Source organism: Haemaphysalis longicornis, unplaced genomic scaffold, assembly GCF_048455015.1.
Source record: "Haemaphysalis longicornis isolate Haplotype H1 unplaced genomic scaffold, Haemaphysalis longicornis Haplotype H1 scaffold_5, whole genome shotgun sequence".
Taxonomy (NCBI): Eukaryota; Metazoa; Arthropoda; class Arachnida; order Ixodida; family Ixodidae; genus Haemaphysalis; species Haemaphysalis longicornis.
In genome coordinates this window covers 66,519,802-66,547,284 of record NW_027526385.1, presented here as the reverse complement: position 1 = coordinate 66,547,284, position 27,483 = coordinate 66,519,802, and the positions used below count along the sequence as shown (strand labels likewise).

Here is a 27,483-nt window from a genome sequence, read left to right as displayed (position 1 = left end):
TTTCTCTGTTGATGCGCTTACACAGGCTCGCCAACTTGCATGGCGCAGAGAACACAATAGGCACACCATATTTCTTGGCCACAGGCTTTATATTATGGGCCACTTTGTGCATATAAGGCACTACCTCGGGTCGACTTTTCTTTTCACTTGTCACCCGACGATTCGAGTGCCAGTGCTTCATTTTCTTGAGTAGCGAGTTAGACTGGAGGATGACCCGCTTCTTCAAGTCGTGACATTTGGGCATCGAACTTGGTTTGCATGCGGTGAACACACCATTTGGTGAGGGCACACTCTCAGCACGATATAGCAATCGCTCTCTTCACGGTTTTCGAATGAGCGATCCAAAAGGAAGAAGCCCTTTAATTGCACGTGGACAGTACATCCAGCAAACGTGGTTTTCTGCTATGCAGATGTCTATATCTAAACATCTAAGGTTCTGCCCTTTCTGAAGCTCATGAGTGAAACTCAGGCTGTTTCCTACCTGCCTAAAGGACTCCAAAACCTACCTGCGCAACACTTTCGTGGTAGGTTGCAGATTCCCGCTTTCTTAAAACAATCAGTTAGCCATCCACGTATATAAAAACGTTAGGAACTACGTCATTTTTTACCTCATCGTGCAACCGCCAGTCACAACTGGAAAGACAAATGGCAGACAAAATAGGGGCCACACACGAACCAATGCAGATTCCCTTTCGTTTTTTTCTGTCCTGGTTTATAGCGCTCGTTTTCTTGAAGCACTTAGTGTGCATTTGACAATTACTGGACAGGACGACATCAATGAGCACAGTGGAGTGGACCTTCTAAAAGGACGTAAGGTGTCATTTCTTTAGCCGTTAGCAGTTCATTATAGTGTACATAGCAGCTAGTGGTGGCTCGACCTGTAACTTTAGAGGCCACAGCACCGAAAATTTCTACCTCTTCAAAATCCCATTTCCCCATAGTCTGCCTAAAAAATGTGACCGCAGAGATACGCGCACACATGGCACAAACGACCAGCAAAAATTGGCGATTTTGAAACCAAAATTGAGAAGAGTGCGCCTTGCTGGAGCAAACCTGTGCACAACACCTTCGTGGGCGCGGCAGTTGTAGGGGAAGCATGCCCAGCGGAGCTCGACCAATGCTCCTCGCTGGCCGGCGGACCAGGCAGCCAGCCAGCCAGCCAGCCGGATTGTCCCTTCCGCTTCATGGCATTTTGTGCAATCCTCCGATGGGAGCAGCGGCTTATGCCACAGAGCTATCTAAAAGATCAAAGCCGTTCCACTCAATGTGAAAGCTGTCGGAAGTGCAGAGCAGTGATTTGCCATTATGGGCTGTAGCGTCGTTATCGCTCACTGCTACCACCTTACGCATTTCAAATTTCCCACCTTCGCAGTGCTCGCGCGGGGCCCCTGCCGGAAACTATGCCAGCGGGAGTTCTGTTCTTTTTGTTCTTGCTTTCCCTCCCGCACGACTCGGCGTTGCACTGCCACTTTTTTTTCGCTTACTATCGCAAAAACCAACCCAACGAGTGTTCCTAATTAAATGAACGCGGGCACTGCCGGTTGATTACGCATATTTCGCCTCAAATGTACCTGCAGTTTTCTTTGCGCTAAACAACGGGGAGATGAATGACAAGCGCCAGCAATGCACGAATTTCGAACATTTATGACTATATAAACTGCTTGGCTTTCGAAGTCTCTGGGTTACGCCGTGACGACGGAATGCCATGTGGCTTTACCTGGGTCCAGCGAGCGAGCTATGACGACAAGGTGAGCCCTAAGGTGCTCTGCACTTAAAAGCTTCCAACTGATTAGCAAGGCATTTCATGGGACTACCAGTCATGTCCTAGTTGGTACGTCTGAAATAAATTTGGCCTAGGTGAAATTCGAGCGTAGTTGGCCTTTAAACTTGAAATGTCTCCGATTAGAAGCATTGCCAGTGCTGCGTGCATAGCCTTATTGTTGCCTGCAGGCTGGTGGTTGTAGGATGGCTGGGGAGGGGCCAGGTGCTGCCTGCCGGGAGGATGCAGAACTTGCTGCCCTGGTGTCGGAGTTCTTCAGTGACGGCACAAGCAACCAGCGGAAACAGCAGATAGGTATTGTCACGCATGTGGAATGTAGTTAAGCTAATCTAGCAACTCCACCAATCTGTCACGTCCGGGACAGGTTTATTTGCAGAACGTTGGCTCTTGAAGCGGAGCGAAAACTGGTGCGCCGATTGTCCAAACCGTCGAGAGGTCCCAGCTTCTTTGTTCCTGGTTTTCAAACCACGTGAGCGCTGTTCCATTCAAGGAAAACACAACGTTCGAGAGCTGAGCAGAGGCGTCCCAGCGGTTGTAGCGACTCACCCTCTTGAAGTGTGTCAGCCACTCCTCAACGTCTTCTTCCTCTTTCCCCCAGAAGCCTCGTGGTTCTTGTTGGGGATGCCAGCTGGCCATTGGCGCCGTTTGCGGCTGGTGATTATCACCGCGCGGAGGCATGGTACAGAGCGCTGGTGGCAGGCCCGCAAGACGTTGGCTTCGGCGCAAACCTTGTGGTTCCGTTGTTGCATACCCGAGACCGCCGCACTATCATCTGCTACCGCAGCGGAAATCTCCAAATTCCTGCTTAGACGTATTCTACTTCGCCAAGGACCCCCTCGCGTCATCATAAGTGACCGTGGCCGTCAGTTCACCGCGGACATCGTTGAAGAGATCCTTCGCCTCTGTCAAGTGCAGTTTCGTCATTCTAGCCCATACCATCCTCAAACGAACGGCCTCACCGAAAGGACCAACCGCACACTGACAAATATGCTCGCCATGTATGTTGCCTCTGACCAAAAAAATTGAGACGACCTCTTGCCCTTTCTTACGTACGCTTATAACACTGCAAAGCACGAAATTACCGGCTACAGCCCTTTCTTCCTTCTCTATGCCCGTAACCCTCGCAGCTGCCTCGACACCATCTTCCCTTTCGAAGAACACGACGAGCCTTCAGTGGCTAAGACACTTTGTCTTGCAGAAGAAGCACGCCGCCTTGCGCGTTTACGCACATTGGCTGCTCAAGAACGCTCAAAGCAGCGATATGACGGCCGCCACTCCGATCTCGCTTACGCCCCTGGTGACTTTGTGTGGCTCTGGACCCCCCAGCGTAAACGTGGACTGTGCAAAAAACTCCTTCCCCATTACGTTGGTCCCTTCATTGTCCTGAAACGCGTGAGTGAAGTTACTTACCTGGTATCACGTGTAACCACAAGTGGACGACCATGCAAGAAAACACAGGTTGGGCACGTGGCACGCTTGAAACGCTATAACTCCCGTACTGCACAGTGACTCGCCCAGAGGGCTTCGTCTGCGACCGGGGAAGTGTCACGCATGTGGAATGTAGTTAAGCTAATCTAGCAACTCCATCCTCCAAGCTTCAGAAGAAGAAGAACGGGTACGTTAGAGGAAGAGAAGAAAGAAGCTGGGACCTCTCGACGGTTTGGACAATCGGCGCACCAGTTTTCCCTCCGCTTCAAGAGCCAACGTTCTGCAACTAAACCTGTCCCCGACGTGACAGTATATTGCACCCTCCATGTGTCTTTACGAATGTCTCTTGGACTATGAGCGCGTAAAATCATAGTCACTGACCAAGTAAAAAATAAATGTTTATCCCTTTGCGGCGCGCATTAGAATGTAGCCGTTAGAAAAATTTGAAGCTGCCTGTGTGTTTTTGATAACCAAAATTTCACTTAAAAACTATAAACTACTCGATCTCATAAGTAGTTAATAAATTAGGTCGTGTCCTAATCATAAACACGCTATCGTAAACGTGACCACCATTTCCTAACCATTGCTACAATAGAAAACGTTTACCCATTATTGTAATCGGTAGCCCTTATATATTAAGGTAGCAGCTTTGGTTTTGCTTTATAAACATTTTAACTAGATAGAAAACATAAAACCAAGAACACCTACTTGACGCGCCAAGCATTTGGCGTGCCAAGTAGGTGTTCTTGTACCCCACTTGATCCGCTGAGCCAGCATTCGCATTTCCCGCCGTAGAGCGGGAAATACGAATGCTGACTGAGCGGTTGAAGTGGGGATGGCGATGATTGTAACTCTCAAAAACGCTCTTAAAAGTCGCGTGTACAATTGTACGCGCCGTGTCGCAAAGGGGTATTGTAGGGGTGGCCAAATATTCGGTGTTGTCGAATACTCGATCGAATAGCTCTCTGTTTATTATTTGCTTCGATCTGTTTGCAGGTATTTGACGTTTTCAAATTATTCGGCGCCCCTGATCAGGCAGCCAAAAGCCAAGCTTTTCGATTGATAAGCTTCCTGAGATGTCACCCCAGGCTTGTCGCAAGGCCCCGTCATCATCATGATCATAATCATCATCATCATCATCATTGCCAAGTTGTTGCCTTGCCTAGAGGTTCGCGAGCTCTCGGCCGCCATCACCCTTCCCGTTCAAAAGTGGCTCTGAACGACACCGCTGCTGACATAGCGGCACCAACCCGGTGCACTAGTAGTGTCGATTCTATGCGGAATTAGCGAACACTGTTCAAAGTGGTGGCCTGTAACTTGCACTTTGGTTGGCTACGGCCGTGGATACAAGTGGTTACAATATTACAGTTGAACCTCGTTATAACGAACGCTGATATAGCGAATTATCGGCTATAGCGAACTAAATACAAACTTTGGTTGGTCACGCTTCATTTCATTGACACCTTTTCTTTTATAACGCAAGGGAAACTGCGAGAGCCATGCACACTCAGATATAACGGAGAAATATTTGACCAGTAGGCTGAGAAGCTACTTGAAACAACTCCCAACGTCCAAAACTGCGGAAGTAGAAAAGGCCCCTTTGTTCGCGGACACTGTGGAAAACCTCACCCTGCTCAGTGCTGTGAATAGCCACCAGACAAAGATCACATCCTTCCTCAAAAAATGGGAACAAAGGCATGTTTTGTCAAATAAACTTTGTTCTGTTGTAATTTCCCGTTTCATGTTTTGGCTCACTGAGCTTGAAATGCCTCAAGGAGAAAGATAAGGGTTATCTTGCTTATAGTAGGTTCGAAGATTAAAATAATGCGGTTTTGTGTCATGGATATTTGTGGGAGCCAGATTACCGATTGGTTTGAATCGATTTTCAGCTGTGCTGTTACAACGAATATCGGATATAACGAACTAAATTACTGTCCCAGTACGATTTTGTTATAACGAGGTTCGACTGTACTCCTTTTTTTTTTAGCGGAGCTTCTAGGTAGTGCTAAAAACTCCGAAGCCAACTGCGTTCCACTTTTATATTTTGGTGGGTACTAATTGTGCTTGAATATAAATCTTGTAATCTTAGGGCACCCATCACATTTACATTTACATTTTTTCAGTATCTGCTTAGAATTTAGTTAATTAGAATCCAGTAAATGCGGCAGCTCACTGCGTGAGCTGTGACAGACACGTGGCAGACTACTCGGTGCTTTCACGATCTGAAAACTCTCTGGGGTGGTGGCGGAACCATGGCAGCCGGCCTTACCCAGCGCTGGCCTACGTCCCACGAAAGTAACTTTCAGTTCCTGCCACACAAGCGAGCAGTGAGAGGCCATTCTAGACTACAGAAAATGTCAGCAGAAAATGTCTCCGGGAGCTGCTTCTCCCGGAGAGAGTGGAGTCACCAGTATTTCTTCACGCAACCTTGTGAACACAGAAAGCTGCGCATGTACTTTCTGAATAGATACTCAACTGTTAATAGTTTCACAAAATGCTGTGCCTACATGAGTTCTAATTCTTGGTCGGGTCACAATTTGCTCATCTTTTTGTAATTTGTGATGTGTGCTGCTCGAACTATTCGATTCGAAATGGTTCGACCAAATCACTATTAGCTTCGAATTTGCTTCGAGCCTCAAATTTACTATCCCTAGTTTATTTTCTTGATTGATTGATTTTAATTTAATGCGCCGGGTTGCACTTGGGCTATATGAAATGCGCCATAGTGAAGGGCTCCGGATGAATTCTGACCACCTGGGAATCTTTAAAGTGTGCTGAACTCTTGGTACACGGGCGTTTCCGCTTTTCGCCTCCATCCAAAAAACGGCCACTGCGGCTGGAATCGAACCCACATCCTTGCGCTCAGCAGCACATTGCCACTGATATTTGACATTTCGGAAGCCATATGAGTTCCTTGTTCACATTGTGAACAAGGAACTCGTATGGCTTCCGAAACGTCACATTTCATTTTTGTCTTGATCAGTGACTGTGATTTTACACTTGAAAATATGACCTGACAATACGACCTGACAAAGTTTTGCTGAGCACTTCACTATGAACATGTGCACAGAGCAATGTGTTTCCTTTATGACGATGTGGTTGGGCAGATATGCCTCTGAAACGATGTGCGGCACGAGATGACGAGACAATTGGTCAATGATTTTGCTTACAGGAGCTTGTTGCATTAAGGATATTCGGGGGGTAAAAATCAAACGTAAAAGTGTGCAATTCATAGAGCATTATCTTTGCCACTCAGATTGATTAATATGCATACTCTTTCCCATGTGTAGAGGTTTTTAGCTACAGTTGAACCCCTTTATAAGAGACACGTACCGGGGAGCAGTTTCTGTCTCTTATACGAGAGGTCTCTTATAAGCAGGGAACCATGTTTTCACTAACCGCTAGTTCAATGTGGGAACCCTGTGACTAAAATAAGCTCAATAGAATGATACAGCATGTTGCAAAAGAAAGGTTTGTTCTAATTTATGTTTTGCCCCTAGAATTTATAAAATAGTTCTGAATCTTTGTTTGCTTCATGACTGTATTTACAGTTTTTTACAACAGCTTCTGCAATCTTCCTCTTCTTTCACTGTTTGCGGAAGATGAATCGTAGATGTGGAGATCACAAGCCTGATGAATAGCCAGAGAGCGCACCTTTTTCCATTGTGTGCTCAGGCTATTCATCAGGCTTGCAGGATTCTGCGATGCTTCTTGATTGGGAGCTATGCGATTGGGAGAGCCCACTGCGCGCTCTGGGTATCCCCAGCTTGCACATAAGCTCGCATGTGTGGTCGTGCTCGTACGCATGTCGGTAAGCTTTAACCACTTCTGTACGCTGCATTTCCATTGGCAGAGCTTCTTGTCATCATTTCATAGCTGACTGAACCACTGTGTGTTTGCTGATGTTCTCATAAATAGCGACTGCGGGTGTATATCGTCCCCTCTGATTTCACAACGGACGCAGCTGCCGTTAGTGACTGGTGGCAACACATCTAATGTAAAAATGTTTGTCACAGGTGAGATTGTTGACCGAAATTCGAGGATAACTTGTCCTTTATAACCAACTATCTTCTGCATCTGATGTCTCTTATAAAAGAGGTCAATTGAACAGGAAAGATAGGGCAGCCATCCATGTGGGTGAATAGTGTCTCTTATAAACCCAGTTGTCTCTTACATCCATGCCTCTTATGACGAGGTTCAACTGTATTAGTAGTTGTAGTTAGTAAACGAAGTAAAGAACTTCGGAGGCAAAGAGTGGACTCGAGCGGCGTGGGACAGGAGCGGTTGGAGGTCGATGGGAGAGGCCTTCGTCCTGCAGTGGACCTAGTTGGCTGCTGCTGATGTTGTTGTTGTTGTTGATGGTGGGTAGTTGCTAGCGTTGGCACTTTTTTATTTCCTGCACTAGGTTTCGCAAAAAGGAGTTGAATTAAATCCCTTTGTTAGCTACTACAACATGTCTCTCTGTTTAGGGGAACATATCACCTACTATGGCAGGTCTCATCCAATACAGTGAAAGGCCAGTGTGGGACAAGGTATATCTGGCAGCTCAGAGGAGAACAGTAAGCAGTCATTTTATCGTGCTTACCTTGTACCGTGCGGTATCGCAAGTTGTTCTAGTTTTAAAGGTGGTTTCGATTCACTCTCGAGCTCTGCCGAAAGTTACTAGGTGTGATTCTGCAAAAGTTTTGTCCGTGACAGTGGCAGCAAATCTCCAATTTACCCTAGATAGGCAAGTCTCTGCTTGCTTTTGACTGGTACACCTTGTGCAATAATACAGTGGACATTAAACTGACTTGTGTTTCTGCCAACTCCTGCATACAATTGTAAAGAGCAGACTATTAGTTAGGAGTTGTATGGCGTCATTAAGCCCTATTCTGTTCCTCGTTAGGAAGGCTGTTTAAACACTGTTATCACATAGTAATCATTATTAAACAGCAAAGCTATCCATTTTTTGCACACCCAAGATTTTGATCCCTTAGAAATTGCTGTTTCATTGTGCCGCCTGCATGTTATACGGTTTCAAGGACTCTGCTTTCCCTTACCCACGCCTGGATTTCTGGTCTTCTTGTCTTAATAAGTTTTTCAATCAATCTCTTGCTGCTGCGTTCACAGAGCTCCTGCCGTAATGAAGGTCTTTCAATTATAATCATTCATTTCCTGGCCGCGGCGGCCGCTTTTCTCATGGAGGCGAAAAGCAAAAACGCGCGCGGGATTTCAGCGCACGTTAAAGATCCCCAGGTGGTCAAAATTAATCCAGAGCCCTCCCCTATGACAGGCCTCATCGCCTGCGTTGCATCACCGTGTGAAACCTTACAATCAATCAATCAGTTATAATCAATCAAGCAATAAATCAGTTCAGATGTCTTGCTGCACTCGCAGAGCGCCATTTGGCAGAACTGCGCCAGCAGCCGGACAGCTGGTGTCGATGGGTGCGGTTACTGGATCAGCCTCAAGCCAGTCCTGGGCTGCTGGTCTTTGCTCTCACGGCGCTTCAAGTGAGTGGAGTGTGTGGGCTACTTACTTCTCCTGGTAACCAGGTGGCTAGCCCCCATTGTTGTGGGGGAAAATGGTATTTATTTATTTACTTATTTGCATACCCTAAGGGCCCCAAGGGGAATTACATTGGGCGGAATTTACACGATACAAGTTTGCAGCGTATACAACAGAATAGAGAAAAGCATACACAGAAAACAGGCGCATCGTGCACTGAAAAAAAAATCGTCGATGCAGCATTTGGCTGCATAAAATGGCTGTCTTACAAGAATCCTGTAGTCGTAAAACACCTCAAAATACATGGAAACCTTGGAAGAATCGACTCGTGGTTGCTTACATTCAATACTTGTGAGTTGGAGCTAGTAGGCATGTTTGTGAGGTAGTGCTAGTATAGATGGATTAAGAACTTGGAGTCTGTGCGCATACTTAGCGAAGGAGGTACCACTACGGCAAAAAATGCCAGCGAGCTTTTGTCAAGCTAAGTTGAAAGCGGGAGGGTGCTGGCTGGTCGGTATTCCATGATGCTCACGGCACAAAGAACCGAACAACCGACTGAGAAAGGGGCAGCGCTTGTTTGTTGTGCCGTTTTCTGTCCGCTGTCCGGATTTTTGCGCTATGAGCATCAAAGATAGATTCGCTCGCTCACTCCCTCATATGCGTGCACGCTTACGCATATTATTGCAGCATTAATTACATACTAGCCATTCTTCTTGAACCTTAGCCGATGCCCCCGGTGAGCACATGCCACAGGGAGGGATTGGCCAAGGACTGGAAAGTTCGCAATTGTTTTCAACCCTGTTTTTTGGGCATGAACTCATATCAATGAACCCAACTTCAATCTGTTCTAAAAAGTTATATTTCGTGAAGAATAAAGCAGGAAAATTGGCCATTTATCTGCTTGTAGAACTGCAAATGTCGTCGAAAGACTGTGGTCTCTTGCCACCCCTCCCACATAACAACTGCTCTTCTTTCCCGTCCCACTCCTCCCCTCCAGCTCTTCCAGTGATTAAGGCAGGGGAGGTTTGCTCAGTTCACTTAAATTTCTCGTATTCACACCGCTTGAGCGCCATCTGTGTGTACCGTTGTTTCTGCTCTGCATAAAACAGTTCGAGCTCTTTCGGTTTAGTGTTTGCTTTTATCTTGCCACTCTTTCACATTGTCTGACATGTTTTTTCAGTTAATTGGGAAAACCAACCCAGTGTGATTCTTATCCCTTTCACTGCCACTCCCGAAATAACTAGAGCAACCACACACACACTCCCTGCCACTCCCGATACAGCTCGTGTAAAAAAATTATTGCGGGCATGTCGGGCCATCTACTGAAAAGTCGTTGAAACACACATAGATCTTGTTTGGTAAAGTTTGGATAACCAAAGGAGAACATGTTTTTTCATCCACGTGGCTTCCTCTTATCTCAGCAGCATGACCAAAGCAGCCACGGGAATCTTTTTATCTGGGTGTTAGCTGCCAGTTGCCACTTCATGTGGTATGTTGTTTCGCGGGTGCGTGCGTGCATGCACGCGGGGGTGCGTGCGTGCGCGCGCACGCTTTTTACTATTCTAACTGCACCCTCGGCTTATAATCGAATAAATACGGTACGTGTCCTGCAGAACATCGCAGGGCATTACTAGCATAAATTTTCACCTAACAAACATGAAAAAAGGAGCCTGGCAGGGAGCGAGAAACGGCCATACAAAACAAGGGTTAATTAAATGAGCACTGGCACTCTTGATTATGTACTTACATTTTGCCTCAGGTATGCTCGAGGTTTCTCTTGCATCGAATGATATTGACACAGTATAGCCCAGTTATAGTGAACCCGGTTTTAATGAAATCCCGGCTATAAAAAACAAATCTTCGTTTCCTGTGAACACTTAGAACCATTTTACTAGCGAAAGAAGACAGGGACCTAGAAAGCAAACTGTAGCGATTGTCCTGTTAGCTTATTTCTAGGTCCCTGTCTTTTTTTTCCTAGTAAAATGGTTCTAAGTCAACACCAACTAGCCCAACTTTTAGCCTTAACTGTTATCATTTGTATACACATAATTTTATGTTCAGATATAGCGAAAGACAGATGTAACGAACTGATTTCCGGTTTCAGGTCTGTTCTTTATAAGCGGGCTGGACTGTATACTATATGAGCAACATTTTTAGTTGTTTGGAAGGGTCTTGCCTTTACATACCTTGTGTCCAAGTATTCTTTTACTGTTTTTTGGCAGGGCAGTTGAATCGGGGTGAATTGCATAAACTGTTGTCTTTAGGCTGGCCAAAAAGTTTTTAGAAATCAAGCGTATCTCCGAAAATATTCAAGCGCATCTCCACTGACGTGAAACCTGGGGAGTGGCGAAGCATGCAGCGTGTAAGTGTATTCTTGGCGCCTTCGTGTTTTTGCGAACGGAGATAAAACAGTTGAGGGGTAGAGGTATACAGCTTTGCTGTGAAAGTCTCTTGTCTTTGAAGCACGAAGCTCTCTAGCGCAAGGCGTAAACGAGTGTTACCCTGTGTTTTTTTAGCATGCGTGCGGCTCCAGCGTGAGGCGTAAATGAGTTTCCCGGTGTTTTAGTACCGTGACTACATGAGACGGACGATGAGTACAACGACGACGACAGGAGACGGCAACAGCCCCAGCCCCTGAGGGGCCTCGCCCCTAAAACACGGTGTGTGCGCTTTGCTGTTCGCAGGAGGCTGGCCCAACGTTGGACCAGGCAGCGCGCCAGGCGGTCTGGTGTGCCCTGGAGCGGCTGCTGCTGTCTCCGCCTGGCCCCCAGCCACCCTTTGTGCGCAACAAGCTGTGCCAATTGCTTGTCGGGCTGGCGTGCATGGGGGGGGCCACAGGAGCAGGCCGGATTCCTCGACTGCATCTTACAGGTGGGTTCAACTGTCTGCCGACAGATGGCAGGCTAGTCAACTTGCCCCATGCTTGCCCCTGTTTACCCCCAGTGCAGGGGGCCAACTGCATACCAGTTTTTGATACATGGGGCCTATGGGGAGTTTTGCAATAGATGTATGTTAAAGGAGCCATGAAGAGAAAACACAAGTTTGGTTAATTCGAAAGATTGCCTCGTTAGAACCATACTGACACCACTTTTAACGCATACATCGCTCAAATAAGCTACATAATTAGAAAAAAAGGGAATGACCATGCGACCCACCAGCTCATTCCCCGCAACAGAACCTAGGATGTCACACGAGAATGCTCTGCGATTGGCGGAGGCCGGCAAAAGCAAACGCAAGTTAGGCAGGGCTTACCAGTTTGCATAGTGAACTATATGCCCATTAAACATACTGCACATTCCTTTTATGACACTAAGAACGGTGGAATAAACGGTTGAAGTTCTGAATAAACACGCAAGTGTGTATGCCAATGCGTACGAAACTACCGCCAGCCGAACTCGACATCCCTGGCCTGTGTGAAGAATTGCTTTGAGTTAGCACAATGTCTGCAAGGCACAAATAGGGAAAAAAGGAGTCATTTCAATTAAATTTTAACCAGGATGTAACGAACTTCCATGTGACGAATTCCTGGATTTAACAACGTTTTTCAAATCCCCATTGCCAACCCCATTGAAAACTATGCGTTTTCGACCTGAAGGCATGGCAACAGTTACACCTTGATGTAACGAATTTGCTACGCTGGCGAGCCATTGTTTTTTGCACTTTTTCTGAAAAATTGGCTGGAGATATGCACTAATTTAGAGAACATTGCCCGCACTGTAAACTACCGTGCGTTTCCAATGTGAGTGTGGTGTCGGTTAGGTGCTATAGGCCCAGCTGTCGACTAGAAAACGGAAAGCTTTGTCTTTTCAAGACAAGCTCGCAATTTCAGGTGCCGTCTGCGCCGGCAAGTAGGATCAACGTTGTCGTCCGGTACAGTATCCCAGCTAGCACCTTCTCAAAAAGTTTGAGTGCAGCAATTAAATAGCATCAAGTTCGCGAAAAGGCGCCCTTTCAGCATACGTTTGCTCCTTGAAACTGGTTAAAGGAGCCATGAAGAGAAAACACAAGTTTGGTTCATTCGAAAGATTGCCTCGTTAGAACCATAACGACACCACTTATAAGGCAAACTTCGCTCAAATAAGCTACATAATTAGGAAAAAAGGAAATGACCATGCGACCCACCAGCTCATTTTCCGCAACAGAACCTGTGATGTCACTTGGGAATGCTCTGCGATTGGCGGAGGCCGGCAAAAGCAAACGCATGTTAGGCAGGGCTTCAAAGCCTCATCGCATCGCATCGCAGGGCTTACAGCTTGCATAGCGAGCTAAATGCCCGTGAAACATACTGCACATTCTTTTTATGACAAAGAACGGTGGAGTAAACGGTTAAAGGTCCGAACGAACTCGCAAGCGTGTGCGCCAATGCGTACGAAACTAGCGCCGGCCGATCTCGACATCTCGCCGTCGCGCAGACGAATTTTCGGGTTCGAGGCTCTTCGGGGCCAACGAACCGTCCCTGCACGCACAGCCGCGACCTTGCTTGGTATCGTAATGCCTTCACAGGAGGTTGGCCGTCATATCGCCAACCAGCAAAGGTAAAAATAGAAACAAGGGGAGTAAAGAACAGAGAGCAGCAACGAGACAGTACCCGCCGCGGTGGCTCAGTGGCTAAGGCGTTGCGCTGCTGAGCACGAGATCGCGGGTTCGATTCCCGGCCGCGGCGGCCGCTTTTCTGATGGAGGCGAAAAGCAAAAACGCCCGTGTGTGCGAGATTTCGGCGCACGTTAAAGATCCCCAGGTGGTCAAAATTAATCCGGAGCCCTCCACTACGGCGCGCCTCATCGCCTGCGTTGCGTCGGCGCGTTAAACCCTACAATCAATCAATCAATCAAGCAACGAGACAGTGCCACTAGTCGCACAGGTTTCGGTATGGAGGTCGTGTTGGCTTGCTGCTGTCGTTACGAGCTCGTTTACAGTTTACAACCACTGAAAACTTCAGTTTGTTCAAGTACTTTACAATGAAATTTCGTTGCTGCGCTTTGAAATGCCCATGTAGTACGGGCAAATCGTAGAGGGAGTGCGACATCCCCACCGGTGAAGAGATCTCCTTTCATGTGCTGCCCAACGACGAACCTCGGCGAAGCAAGTTGCTACGTTTTGTGAACTTTGCAAACGGAGGAGAAAGAGAGCTAAAGGAAGTAAGAGTGTGCTCACTTCATTTCCGAGGAAGTGATTACGGCAGGGACCCTTACGTTAGCTCACTTCTGGGACATGCTGGTGCTCGTCGCCGACTTCGTCAAATCGCCATCAAAGCGCTCTGACCTTGGGGAAAAAAAATGCCGTACACACCGCGCATTGACGCTCGTATCTTTCTGGTCGGAGCAGAGAGCTCGCGCGAGCGGCTTTCCATACACGACGCCGGCCAACTGGCATAAGCGATACTGCTACTGAAATCGAACTATTATTAACCGTAATAAAAATACGGCACGTACGTACCAGTCTGTATTCATCCGTCGCGACGGGGCTGACGAGGCAGCAGTGCCGACGGCTGGCGTTCGTCTGTTGTGGCTATCGTGGAATGGTCGCTTTCCGGTCCATCCGCGTATCCCACAACTCCTGCCGCTCGTGCACTTAGAAGCATTGAGCGTTCAATTGGTGGGAGGTTGTTAAATGCAAGCCCAAGCTTCTCGGCGAGAGTTTTGTTCTCGGATCAGGCGATTCCATGACTAGGGCTGCGGGTGCACTAGGTTTTACTAGTATTTTTAAAATGGCCGCCGTCTCGGTTTTGGCACGAGTTCCGGTTCCTGTTTGATTCCCGCGTGTGGGTGCTATATGGAGTCGACATACTAAGTATCTGTTTCATGGACCGGCTCGTATGACGCCATTGTTCACGTCACGAAATGTGCAATTTAGCGGGAGATTTAAAATTTTGGCTTAAATTGCCTTATTTCTCAGTGAATAAAGCATCATTTGCTTCCGGGAAAGCGCTTAGGGTACTATGAAACACCTAATCTTTCGAATAAAACAAACTTTTGTTTTCTTTTCATGGCTCCTTTAAGTCGCTTTAGTAATGAGTGTGTCACTAAGGTGTGAACTAAGGTGCAACTAATGCAAGCCAAGCCAAGTCAATGGAACATCTACCGCCGGTGTATCGAATGTTGCTTTCCCAACTGTGCAGCTGTGCCAGCCAGGAAGAGTCTGGAAAATGGTAAGAAGTGTGTAACAGAGGGTGTAATTGGTGCAACTAAGGCGTAACTAGTGCAAGCCAAGGTAAGACAGCGGAACGACTACCACCGGTGTATTGAATGTTGCTCTCCCAACTGTGCAGCTGTGGTGGCCAGGGAGAGAGTCTGTCGAATTGTAAGGAGTGTGTAACAGAGGTGTAATTGGTGTAACTAAGGTGTAACTAGTGCAAGCCACACTAATCCAACGGAACAACTTCCAACAGTGTATCAAATGTTGCTCTCACAATTGGCGCAGCTGTGCCGGCCAGGGTAAGAGAGTGGCAAGATGTGTGTGTAACGAAGGTATAATTGGTGTAACTAAGGTGCAACTAGTGCAAGCCAAGGTAATGGAACTACCACCAGCGTATCGAATGTTGCTCTCACAATTGGTGCAGCTGTGCCAGCCAGGGTAAGAAAGTGGCAAGGTGTGTGTGATGAAGGTGTAATTGGTGAAACTAAGGTGTAACCAGTGCAAGCCAATCTAAACCAATGGAACAACTACCACCAGTGTTTCGAATGTTGCCCTGTCAACTGCGCAGCTGTGCCAGCCGGGGGCAGAGAGTCTGCCCCTGGGGCTGCTCCTGCTACAGACCACCTCGGAGGAGGTGGGCGGGGTTCCGCGTGAAGACCGCCGGAGTGGTCCAAAACGGGAGGAGCTCCGTCGTTTGGTGGAACAGCGAACACCGCAGGTTGTGGCACTTCTCACAGGTAGGGGGACTTCGATGCACCAGCGTGGTGCCTCCCGCGACTTATTTTTAAACGGGCTCTCTGATTTGTTTTACAAGAGCCGTGAAGACTTGCAAGTTTTTCATTAAAAAGATTGCTTTGCCCTTACAACAATGACATTCGTTTTATCACACACTTCAAACAAATAATCGAGGTATTAGAGGAAACAAATGAAGCAATGGCGGCAGCTGCCATCATCTTACAGTGGACAGCCATGAGATGATGAGAAGGTGAGGTTAAGCTGACTAAAGGAACGAGGAGAGCATGCTACTTACGTGCCTAATTAAAATCTAAGGTTCGACGAAATCTCATCTAGTCAGGTAGAAGATTCACAGTTAGAAACGTGCGATCGCCAACAAACGGTGTATTAAAAGGTAAAAAAGATGTTTACCCTTGTTCACTGACAGTGAACAAGGCTTTTGTATGGAAGCTGAAACATCTTTTTTACCTTTTTTGAATAAACCCTTAGTTGGCAGTCACACGTTTTTAACTATGTACATGCTCAATTTGTGTTGTATGAGCATGAGCTCCAAGGCTAAAAGTGCCAATTAGAGGCCTCACTATGGATGTTGGCACATGTTTCAGGTGTGCTGGGGATTGAAGCTTGTCGGGGGAGTGTGAAGCAAGCGCTCTGCTGCGTGGAACACCTGCTGAGCTGTCTGCCGCTGGCCGAGGTCGGCCATGAGTTAGTTGGCGCTCTCTGTCGTTGGGCTACCAGTGCACTGGGCAGTGGCACACCTCAGGTGAGACACAACACTTGTCTGCAGTCGCGCACACACACAAAAATGCGTGCAGCTTCGCTGACTTAACATCGCAAATGCTGATGTTAAAGGGTCCTTGCAGCACTTACCATCGACTACTTGGAATGTATTTTGGAGTAAAGTCTATTGTTCTAGCAGTCTGCTTCAAGAAGAATTATGAAAATTCATACACTATCACCGAAATCGCGCATAATCGTTCCCTCTCAACTCGACCGCAGACAGTGCGACGAAAGCTGCACACTCTCTCTCCCATAGAAGGGGCCGGCTCGCGGCATTCTCTTCGGCGGCCTTCGATATATCACAGGCCTTCGAGTTTTCTTTTTTCCGCAACATGGAAGGGTCTATTTCCGGTCTGGTGCCACAAAAAAGCAGGCATTGCTGCCTGCTTGCAAGTGCACGCAGGTGCGGGCGTTTTTGAAGCAATAAACATTTGTTGTCGAGTGTTCTTGTTGAAAGGGGTGTGTTGAGTTCAGCACTCAAACTCCGGACGCACTCAAAGCACAAAAGAAACGCCAAAACTGTGCGTACAGGTTCAGGCATAGAAGAGGTTGGTACACAGCGCCGACGACAGCGGATTGTCACAGGAAATGTGAGAAATAAGCCGTGAAGTTGACCAGCGACAGCCAGTAGGCCAGCCATGGCCACAATGACATTGTTTAGGCCATGCCTGGGGTGCATAATGAGGAAAATTGGAGAAAGCGCGGTTGGTTTTTCCACGTCTTTCACAGCGATTTGCGCTCTCATTGCTTCACATGCACGTGTAATATTTGGCTCAGGTATTCCTGGCAGTGTACTCTAAATGCTGCACAGGTTTACTTGCACTGCTGAAACAGTGTTGCAGGGTCCCTTTAACAGCGAGGCTGTCTGGCGTTCCCTAATCGCAAGGCTGAGCTTCATAGAACTCATCAAAACCAGCAGATTGACACTCTCATTCATGCCAATTCATCTTTGTCGTGTTCCACTGCTCACGCCATCTACTGTAACCTTTCGTTACTTTTTAACTTGGAACACTGCCACAAGGAGGTGCCACGAGTGCCTTTTTTTTTTCGTGGCATATTTTTTTATTTGCTAAAGCGAAAATTAGGTAGCCATGTATTTTTAGTTAAAAGAACAATGCAAACATCCCTTACGTATTGATGTCATGCCCCAAATATGCGTAATGTTTTCTCTTTGCTGAAAAATGATGACAGGTATAAGCATGGCCACCGGATTCGGTAGCTTAGAAAAGCTCTGCCTATATAAGCGTCTCGTTCAAGCATTCTTTCTTCAACTTTCTGCCTGTGTACTCCTCCCTGTTAGGCTATGCCCTCTCCACATCGCTGCACCCTCGTTACCACATTTCATCCCAAGAAACCCTCAAGCAGCAACAGCCTCTCTCTTAAAAAAATTGAATTTTGGCTTAGTACAGCAGGAAAAGTACAGCAGTCAGGGTGGTCACTCATTGAGTCACGTCTTGTGACCGTTGTTCTCATGCTGGTTAGGTTAAAACAGCATTCATTCTGGCTGAAGGTTTTTGTTTTTGACAGCGCCAGCCGTCAGCTTCCTTTCGCATGACTGAAGCGTATTTTATAGTCGCCATGTGCTGAGCAGTACACCACTAAAGCTGTGTAAATTCTAATCTGTAGTGCCGTTAAATTGTTTGAACACATCTTTTGATGAAATTTTCAAATCAGTCAGTAATGCTGTACCACCAAAGCATTTTGATTAGCAGCGGCAGGTGTCGGTAAACCATATCAAGCCGCATGGTGTCCCGGGGATTTTCAGCAGCGGGTTTATGATTTCGAAAGTTCAAAACAAAGAGAAGAGCTAACAAAAAGGTTTGATGAATTGGCTTTTAGCCAATACTGCGCACGCTCCTTACACAAACGCACAAGTTCAAGGGGAGAGTGTAGCGTTGTAACGCAGTCACATTAATATGGTGTAGACAGCTTGTAACGTGCGTTGCAGGAGCCGTGAAAATCTGCACTATAAGCGGTACCGTGTTCTAAACAAGCATGCGCGAATCCAACCACGTTGCAACCTACCTTTCAATCATTCTTTGTTTATCGTTACTCAAACGAAAGCCTCTAAAAACAGAGGTGCAATCTTTATTCCGTCTTTTTTTTTTGTGTGTGTGTGATAAGGCGGGACATTGTGATAAGACCGCGTTTGGGAATTGTTTTGTTTTTCCACCCCACCTTGCACAGCGAACAGGTAGTGGAAACCTCTGACGTCACGGCTCACTATCTCCAGATGTTCAGAAAGGAAAATGGCGGTTGCTTATCTGCATACTGTTCTAATAGAAACAACTTTTACGGAGCGGGGTGAAGCAGCACAGGGGAGGGGGGGGGGATTGCAGACGGGACACGCACGTGAACTAAAGGGTGCCTATTTTTTTTGTTTTTTGTGTCAAATTTAGAGGGGAGCATTGAGCATGCGCTGCGTCAAATGTCTGATTCCATCTTTTCTTTTTCTTTCTCGCGACCATAAAACGACGCGACGCCCTAGCTGTGCCGGTCGATCGGCACGCCTGCCAGAAAATTGCACTATAAACGGTATTGCGCTTTAAGCGGTATGCTTATGCGTTGAGTTCTAGGGGAGGCAAACTGGTGGTCACAAAAACCGGCATTATATTTGGTCCTGCGCTATAAGCTGTTATGCTATAATCTACACTGTAGCTTTGGATTGAGACTGTTGGAAAAGAAGCCCCCTGCCCTGCCATCCCACTTTTAAGGGAGGCATGGCTTTAAAAACAATTTTTTTAAGTAAACTCTGTGAAACTTGCCAGTCTTGCTGCCCTTTTTCCACTGATTTCAAGGATGTCATTATTTTTTGAGTAAATAAATTAGTTACCGAGATAATTAGAGGTAATTAGTCATTTTTGGAGGAACAACAGATAAAACAGTGATAGTCATAAAACTGTAATCTTTATATTTTTCAGTACTATGAACCCTGGTGAAACTTTGTTGTTTGAAATGGGCATTCAAAATGGTTCCTTTCCACTAGTGCCACCAGGGTTTCATGAGCTGTAAAATTAGTTCCAAGCGGTGCATCAAAAAACTGATTATCTACCAGGGTTTAAAGTATTAGAAAATATAAGGATTACAGTTCTGTGACTAGCACTGTATTGTCTATTGTTTCTCCAGAAATGGCTAATTATTTCAAATTATTTTGGGAACTAATTTGCTGACTCAAAAAATAATGGCATATTTGAAACCAGTGGAAAAAGGGCAGCAAGATTGACAAGGTTCACAAAGTTTAATTAAAAATTAAAGGAATCTGTTTTAAGAGCAGTGTCCCCCCTTAATGCTTCCTGCAGGAAGGGTCCTCAGAGGAGGCAGTGCTTGCGCTGACCTGTCTCTGCGAAGCCTTGTCTCGGGCCGCAGCCGCCGACCTCGGGTTTGACTGCCTGCAGCTGCTGCTTCGGCTGGCCATCACGGCGCTGCAGACCACTCCCACAGCAAAGGATGACAGGTCAGAACAGGGGAGAGGGGCAGGTCGGGGCCATTGTTTCATCATTTAAACAGCGCTTGCACCGATGGTACAAGTACAGTAGTTACTGAAGGGCTGACTAGTCGCTGTTCCTGAAATATGAGACCCATTCACATGTTTTTCCATCTGGGAAAGGGATTTTTCAAGCTTTAGACGCTTTCGCCATCTGGTTGTAGCAAACGGAAGCTCGGTTCCGTGCCGCGAATCGCTGCTGCCGTACCAGAAATAACAGGCAACGAAGAAAGGCTGATAGACGATGAAGGTTGGAGAGAAGGGTTGAAGCTCAGCTAAGCATACTAGGGATGTGTCTGCACATTATCGGCGTGCCTTACTGAACCGTGCCGTGGGGTGGTGCCTATTTTGTTTCTGGGGACATCACTTTTGAAGTAAACGCGTGTCTGTGCAGTTCCCCTTGCAGAATACAAAGCAGAGGATGCTCGTTGTCCTGTTTCTGGGTTATGGCCCCCCTGCTTGTGCTACCATTTGCCAACATGTGGACTGGAGTCGTTGGCTTCTCTTGCCACTCCGCACTAATGAGTCTGAGCATGCGTGTGCATTCCCTCCCTGCAGCTACCTGGACAAGTTGACGGAGTTTGTGCGCCTGTTTGTGAACGTGTACCTGTCTCGGCCTGGGAACGGAAGTGCCGAGCTCCCGCAGCTGCTCCGACTCCTGTTTGACCGCACCTTCCAAGAGGTGGGCGACCCGTAAACTCTTTAAAGATAATAGTCCTTCTTGGGCTACTTAAATTCAGAAATTTTGGTCTCTCTGTCTGTGACTCGATTCAGCCACCAGGCCAAAGTGAAACAAGCTGTGCAGTAGTCTTATATACCCACAGCCAAATCTATACGTCTAAGTCTGGTGTCAGTGATCGTATCGTACTTGCCAACATTGTTGAACAAGAACACAACATTACGCAAATATGAGGCAGAAAATCAATACGTAACTGATATTTTAGTGTTCCTTTATTAAAAAATTCATGGATGCTTGCTTCTTGCGATAGCAAATGAAATATTGCATCATCTGAGGAAAACCGTTGCCTGCTGTTGCCCGCGCCACTATAGCTCCTGGCGGCATTTAAGAAATGAAACGGCAACAGTAACGAAAGGTTCCACTAGATAGGTTCCACGTTCCACTTGGAATGCATGTAGAGCAGGGCAACGTGGTTCTATAGTAGTAGGGTGCCTCGATTCACGTGCGTCTCCGCTGTACGGCAACGCTGGCATCGAGGCACCTGACATGGAGCCATGGAACGCTGTAAATTTAAATTGACTTGAGCAAACCTCTACCGTGTTTACCTTGGGAGGAGCGAGACAGGAGAGGAACAGCATGAGGGGTGAGCGGGAAAGCGAAGGGAGGCATTTACTTGGTAAATGTCGACAAAGGCTATCGTCTTTCGTCGACATTTGCAACGAAAGGAGCAGATACGCGGCCATTTTTTACTCTTGCACACCATACCCTTTGAGCGCTCAGCACGTAATCGCTTGGTAAAGCATGGCACGAGGACTGCTCTGTCTTTTGCAACAGTGGTTGTGAGTTGTGGAAAGACACTTGTAAGTTGCGGAAGAGCTGTAAACTTGGAAAAGACATTGTCTTGTTGAAAGACTGTTATAGTGGTGGAAAGTTGGTTGCCAGTCGTGGAAGGACAGCAGTAAGTGGGGGAAAGACAGTCGCAAATTGTGGACAGAGAGTTACAGTTAAAAAGCTGTATTACTCGTATAACAAGCTAAAGGTTTTGGCCAGGTGGTATATCGTGCTTGAACGTTCAGTGCACAAACTACACGAACATGAAGAAAGAGGACGAGACAATGCGCAAACTTGCAACTAACTTTATTAGGAAGAAACGCGTTTTTACACACACCAAAATAATCACGTCCCCTTACACAGTCTTCCACATGACACTGCTGGGGAACGGGTTCAGACTGTCCAGTCATTACAAAGCATCACCAGAGTCCTTCAATGCTTCTCTGGTCATGAAACTCCCGGCCAAGTTTCGTACGGGGACAAAGGCTACCGCGAGGGGCGCAACCGCAGATCGGAGGGCATCGGGCGGCCGCTGCTGCTCTGTAGCCAAACCGGCAGGCAGGAACGCAGTAGCAGCATGCCTGTTCGCACCAATTTTTTTTGCCACTCACAAAAGGACAAGTCCATTTGAGCGGCCCATGACACGTAAAGTGAAAGTGCACTGCTGATAAGGCGGTGAGCGTCTGTTTTATCTTACTTCGTGGTCCGTTTCCTGCCAAACGCGCTCTGACCACGCCCCCAGCTGCCCTCCGATCAACACCAGCGCCGTGGCGCGGCCTCCCTGGGCAGCGTGCGAAGCTCTCCCATAGCGTGACTGCGAAGTTTCATGACCAGAAAGGCATTGAAGGACTCTGGCATCACCTTGCTTAAAAAGTACACTTCTTTCTCGGTGAGCGTGAGGGAAGGCATACTCGCACAATTATCACCGGCACGTGTGATCTCATGTGCCTCAATAATCTCCCGAGTCCGTCAACTCGGTGCTCTACGTAATGCTGCTCTTACATGAGATCACACGTGCCGGTGATAATTGTGTGAGTATTCCTTCCCTCACGCTCACCGAGAAAGAAGTACTTTTTAAGCCAAGGTGATGCCTTGTAATGACCGGACAGTCTGAACACGTTCCCCAGCAGTGTCGTGTGGAAGACTGTGTAAGGGGACGACGTGATTATTTTGGTGTGTGTAAAAAAGCGTTTCTTCCTAATAAAGTTAGTTGCAAGTTTGCGCATTGAACGTTCATGTATTACTCGTGCTTGAGGCACAAAATGCACTCGTAGTGTTGTCTCGCATGTTTGCTTAGCTACTGTCATCACTGTGCACATTATCAAATTCAAGAAGGCGGAAAACCACATGAAATAATAGAAAAGACTGCATTGCATTAGTGTTTTAGCTGGGAACAGGTTTTTAAATACAGCACGTACCGCTTTTCATCTCACATACGGTTAAAAGTATGTTACCATGTGGCTCACTGTCATATTTGCGAAGCACTGCTTTTGGCAGCATACCTGAGGCTGATAGGTCGCAAGATTCCACTTTGCAATGCTCTACGGCCCTACCAGGAAAACCGTTTTTGTTCGAAGTGTTTCAAGTGATGCCTTTTCATTTGGTATAGAGAGTGTATACTCCACAAAAAATTGGTGGTGTGTTTCTTTGAAATCGCTCGGTGCCGCGCGTTGTTACCACGTAGACGAGCTTGGAGAGGTACCAGGTGTGCTTGGAGGCGTGGGGCATCGTGTTGAGCTGGATGCTGGTTACCCAGACAGGGGAGGCATACGGGGAGCTGGTGCAGGCGCTGGTACCGCAGTTGCTGGTCCGGTGCTTCCAAAGGCGCGGCCACCAGCTGTGCGATCGCCAGCTGTCGCTCGTCTCCAAAGCGGCCGAAGTGCGGCCCAAGGATGTCTGCTCGCAGGTGGTGAGGACATTCCTTCCCTCGTCCTGTCTCTATCCAGTTTCAGATTGTCTGGGCAGTCACTGGACCTTTGTGAAGGGACACCGAAGTGAGTTATAAAGACTGCCAAATTTGTGCCAAGCCGTGCTAAGGCCCATAACATGCAGGCCGTGTTGCCGGTTGTTTTGGCTCATTTGCACACATTTTAAGTGCAGAGCACTTTAAGGGCTCACCTTGTTGTAGCTTGCTCGCTGGACCCAAGTAGAGCTACATGACGTTCCGTCGTCGCGGTGTAACCCAGAGGCTTCGAATGCCAAGTGGTTTATGTAGTCATAAGCGTTCGAAACTCGCGAACTGCTGGCGCTTGTCATACATCTCCCCGTTGTTTAGCGTAAAGAAAACTGCAGGTACATTTGAGGCAAAATATACGCAATTAACTGCCAGTGCCCGCGTTCATTTAGTTGGGAGCGCTCGTTGGGTTGGTTTTTACAATAGTAAATGAAAAAAAGTGGCAGTGCAACGGTGGTCCGTGGGGAGGAAAAGCAAGCACAAAAAGAATAGAACTCCCACTAGCACGGTTTGAGGCAGGGGGCGCGCGAGCCCTGTGGAGGTGGGAAATTTGAATTGCACTGGGTGGTAGCAGTGAGCGGATAATGGCGCCACAGCCCATTATGGCGAATCACTGCTCTGCACTGCCAACAGCTTTCACATTGAGTGGAATGGCTGTAATTTTTTTTCTCTATTTCATGCGAAGTTCACATCCTGAGTTAGTTAATTAATCAAAGGGGGGCTGAGGTGTGGGTAATCTGTTCATGATGTTTTTGCCTTGTGTGTGCACTTTGTGAAGCTGACGCAGTTGGAACCAGAGCTTGGCATGTACAAGATGGGCACGGCAACCGCTGGTCGACTCGGCTACCTGTGTGTCCTCCTCCAGGCTTTGCAAAGGCTATCTTCCCTCTTGGAGCCGCACCTAGTGAAAGAAGTTATCACCAGGTAAGCGCGTTAAGGCGTTAAGGGAATGCATTACGCTAGAGTTATGACTGCACCTCTGTTACTAAAAATTGATCGATTGATTGTAGGGTTTAACGCGCTAACGCAATGCAGGCGATGAGGCGCGCCGTAGTGGAGGGTTCCGGATTAATTTTGACCTCCTGGGGATCTTTAATTTGTGCCGAAATCTCGTACACACGGGCGTTCTTGCTTTTCGCCTCCATCAGAAAAGCGACCGCCGCGGCCGGGAATCGAACCCGCGACCTCGTGCTCAGCAGCACAACACCTTAGCCACTGAGCCACCGCAGCGGGTCTATTACTAAAAATGAACCTGCTCAAAGAGCATTAGAGGGCCGGTTTAGAGAAAAATGAATATGTAAGCACACGTTGCTTTGATCTGTCTTCCAAAGGAAGCGGTGGGAACAAAAAGAGACTTCGCAGAGGTTCAGCGGTTATGAAGACCGTATATTTGGTAATGGCACCTTCGTTAAACATTTTTGTTTATGTAATGAAGGTTGTATTGCACAAACTCTGTCAAAATGTCATGATTCGGCTTAGCTTGGAAGTCTCGGGAATTCAAGTGGGTGAAAATCTGAGCCGACGCTTAGTAAGAGGCATTTGTTTTCAACGTGAAGCTTCTCGCCTTCCCACTGTCTGAAAGTAGCTCAGACCACGAATGGCCGTAACTACAAAACCTCGACCTCAGTTGTAGCGGGGCCGCAGTAGGCGCAATTTATTACAGCAAAACTTCAATGTAACAAAGTTGGTAAAAATCGGAGTTTACTTCTTTAGTCTGTGGCTTAAGGGGTTCTTAAAACTTCAGGGGTTGTTAATTAAGGGGGGACACTGGTCTTAATTTAAAACAATTTCTTTAAATTTTCAAGTACCGTAATTACCCGATTCTAACGCGCCCCCGATTCTAACGCGCATCCGATTTCCCCGGCAAAAAAACCGAAAAAACTTGCACCTCCGATTGTAACGCGCACGGAACTTTGTGAGCACGAAAAACGAATGCGAGACAAACGGGGGATTTTATTTCTCGAAGTAATGTCACTCATCTCACTCCTCGTCGCTCTCCGCTGACCACAACATCTAGTCCTTGGTGGCGTCAAGCGCGTTCGCGATGCCACACTTCATAACGGACGTTCAACCATGGTCGATGGGATCGTGGCCCACGCCTCGCACGCCCATCCTGCGATCTTCTCCAGAGGCGCACGCTTCAGCCGACCGCTCGTTTTGAACACGACCAACTATACTGGTTTTGAACGCGTGAGAGCCGCTGCTCCCACTGCGGTTATCGAGCGCGCAAGTGGAACGATTTGACGGTTTGTGTGAACGCCGATAGAAAAGCCTAGGCGCCTATGCTTCCTGCGTCCGAAAAATCGTTGCTAAAAGCTTTGGCGCCATCTAGAGATGGCTATGGAGATGGGCGGGACGAAATTTCCGTTGTTTCGGCAGTTTCGGTTTCGTATCCGATTCTAACGCGCATGCGATTTTTCGACCTATTTTTCCGGAAAAAAAGTGCGCGTTAGAATCGGGTAATTACGGTAAACTTTGTGAAACTTGTCAGTCTTGCAGTTTTTTCCCACTGATTTCAAATTTGCTGTTATTGTTTCAGTTGGTCAATTAGTTCCCAAGATAATTAGAGATAATTAGCCATTTTTAGTCAAACAATAGACAAAACAGTGGTGGTCATAAAACTGTAATCTTTATATTTTCCAATACTACGAACCCCGGTGAACGCAATAATCGAAGCAGTTTTTTGATGCACCGCTTGGAGCTAATTTTACAGCTCATTAAACTTCGGTGTTCGAAATGGGCATTTAAAATGGTTCTTTGCCACTGGTGCCACCAAGGTTCGACCAACTGAAAAAATATTATCACATTTTAAATCAGTGGGAAAAGAGCAGCAAGACTGGCAAGTTTCACAGAGTTAACTTAAAAATTAAAAGAAATTGCTTTAAGAGCCATGTCCCCCCCCCCTTCCCCCCCTTAAGTTGGAGTTTTTTACACCGAGGTTTCACTGTATGTGCAGGCTCTGCCAGGTGGCCCTTTCAGGGAAGGAGCTGCTTTCATGTGCGGACAAGGCCTTAGCAGCTGAGGCAGTGGATGTGTAAGTTTGGCTTCTGCTTCGTACGGGAAAAAAGTAGTCCATTTTGCACAAACAGACCTGCCTGTGTTATACGTCAAGTTTCTGAGAGAGAGCTAGTGGTTTGTATGTCAGCATTGCCGCTGCGGGCTCTGCTGGAGGTGCTTTCTTTGACCTCTCTCTTGAGCGTGGTGGTGTAGGGGGCATCCTTGGGTCTGTGTTTAAGGGGGGACACTGCTCTTAAAACCGCTTACTTTAATTAAGTAAACTCTGTAAAACTTGTCAGTCTTGCTGCTTATTTCCCACTGATTTCAAATGTGCCATTATTTTTTGAGTCGTTCAATTACTTACCAAGATAATTAGAGATAATTAGCCACTTTTGGAAGTACAATAGACGAAACAGTGTTATCCATAAAACTGTAATCTGTATATTTTCCAATACTATGAGCCCGGGTGAGCACAATAAGAGAATTTGTGTTTTGAGCCACCGCTTAGAACTAATTTTACAGCTCATTAAACTTTGGTGTTTGAAATGGGCATTCAGAATGGTTCCTTGCCACTGGTGCCAACAAGGTTTAATGAAAAGGCTTAATGGGGGCACACTGGTCTTAGAAACTTTGTTGATGAAACTTCATGGGCTTATTTAGCTTTTTTGGCTGACTTCAAATATCCAATTAGTTTTAATGTGAGATAATTAGTTTCTGGTTTGATTAAAAATATTCCTTGATTGTTCTCGAGAGCAATAGGTAAAAAACTACCTATTCAACAAGACATTACCAGCAAGGCATGAATAGATACTAGAAGTTTTGGAGAATAAAATGTGGCGAACAGTTTTTTTTTTCAATCGCATATAAGTTTACATCAATCCTAACTTCTAGGTTTGAACTACTCCTCCTAACCAATTAAAAAAAATGCTAATTAAACAACTACTTAAACACAAAAAGCAAAATCTGCTTCCCTTTTTGGATGGTTGAAACATTCAGGTTCACAGGGCAAAAGAAATGAACTGCAGAGCTGCAGACAGGCATTATGGATGCCAAACAGCAATCTCAGGTATTCACGTTGCTTAGGTATTTAGATGTTGTCCAGTACAGAGAAAATGGCTGCCGCTGTTAAGAGGGAATAAAAAACACGTGTGAGTTCGTATGGCAATTGAAATCTGGTCTCGAGAGTAAGA

At 46.8% G+C, this 27,483-nt stretch overlaps 2 protein-coding genes across 2 annotated transcripts in view; both read left to right on the top strand.

Moving 5' to 3' along the window:
• LOC144138354 (exportin-6-like) overlaps nucleotides 1-27,483 on the top strand; it is a 130,547-nt gene that overhangs the window by 90,902 nt on the left and 12,162 nt on the right. The window lies entirely within an intron of this gene.
• On the top strand, nucleotides 1,966-26,334 carry LOC144138947 (exportin-6-A-like). The gene is made up of 11 exons (XM_077671459.1): nucleotides 1,966-2,074; nucleotides 2,908-3,107; nucleotides 8,588-8,703; nucleotides 11,383-11,569; nucleotides 15,402-15,570; nucleotides 16,174-16,331; nucleotides 19,648-19,802; nucleotides 20,391-20,514; nucleotides 23,027-23,251; nucleotides 24,075-24,220; nucleotides 26,253-26,334. The coding sequence occupies exons 1-11, from the start codon at nucleotides 1,966-1,968 to the stop codon at nucleotides 26,332-26,334; spliced, it is 1,671 nt and encodes a 556-aa protein (XP_077527585.1).

Coding starts and splice junctions, on each gene's coding strand:
- LOC144138947 (XM_077671459.1), top strand. CDS start 1,966: ATGGCTGGGGAGGGGCCAGGTGCTGCCTGCCGGGAGGATGCAGAACTT. Junction 19,803..20,390: donor CCCACAGCAAAGGATGACAG/GTCAGAACAGGG, acceptor CCCTCCCTGCAG/CTACCTGGACAAGTTGACGG. Junction 23,252..24,074: donor AGGATGTCTGCTCGCAGGTG/GTGAGGACATTC, acceptor CACTTTGTGAAG/CTGACGCAGTTGGAACCAGA.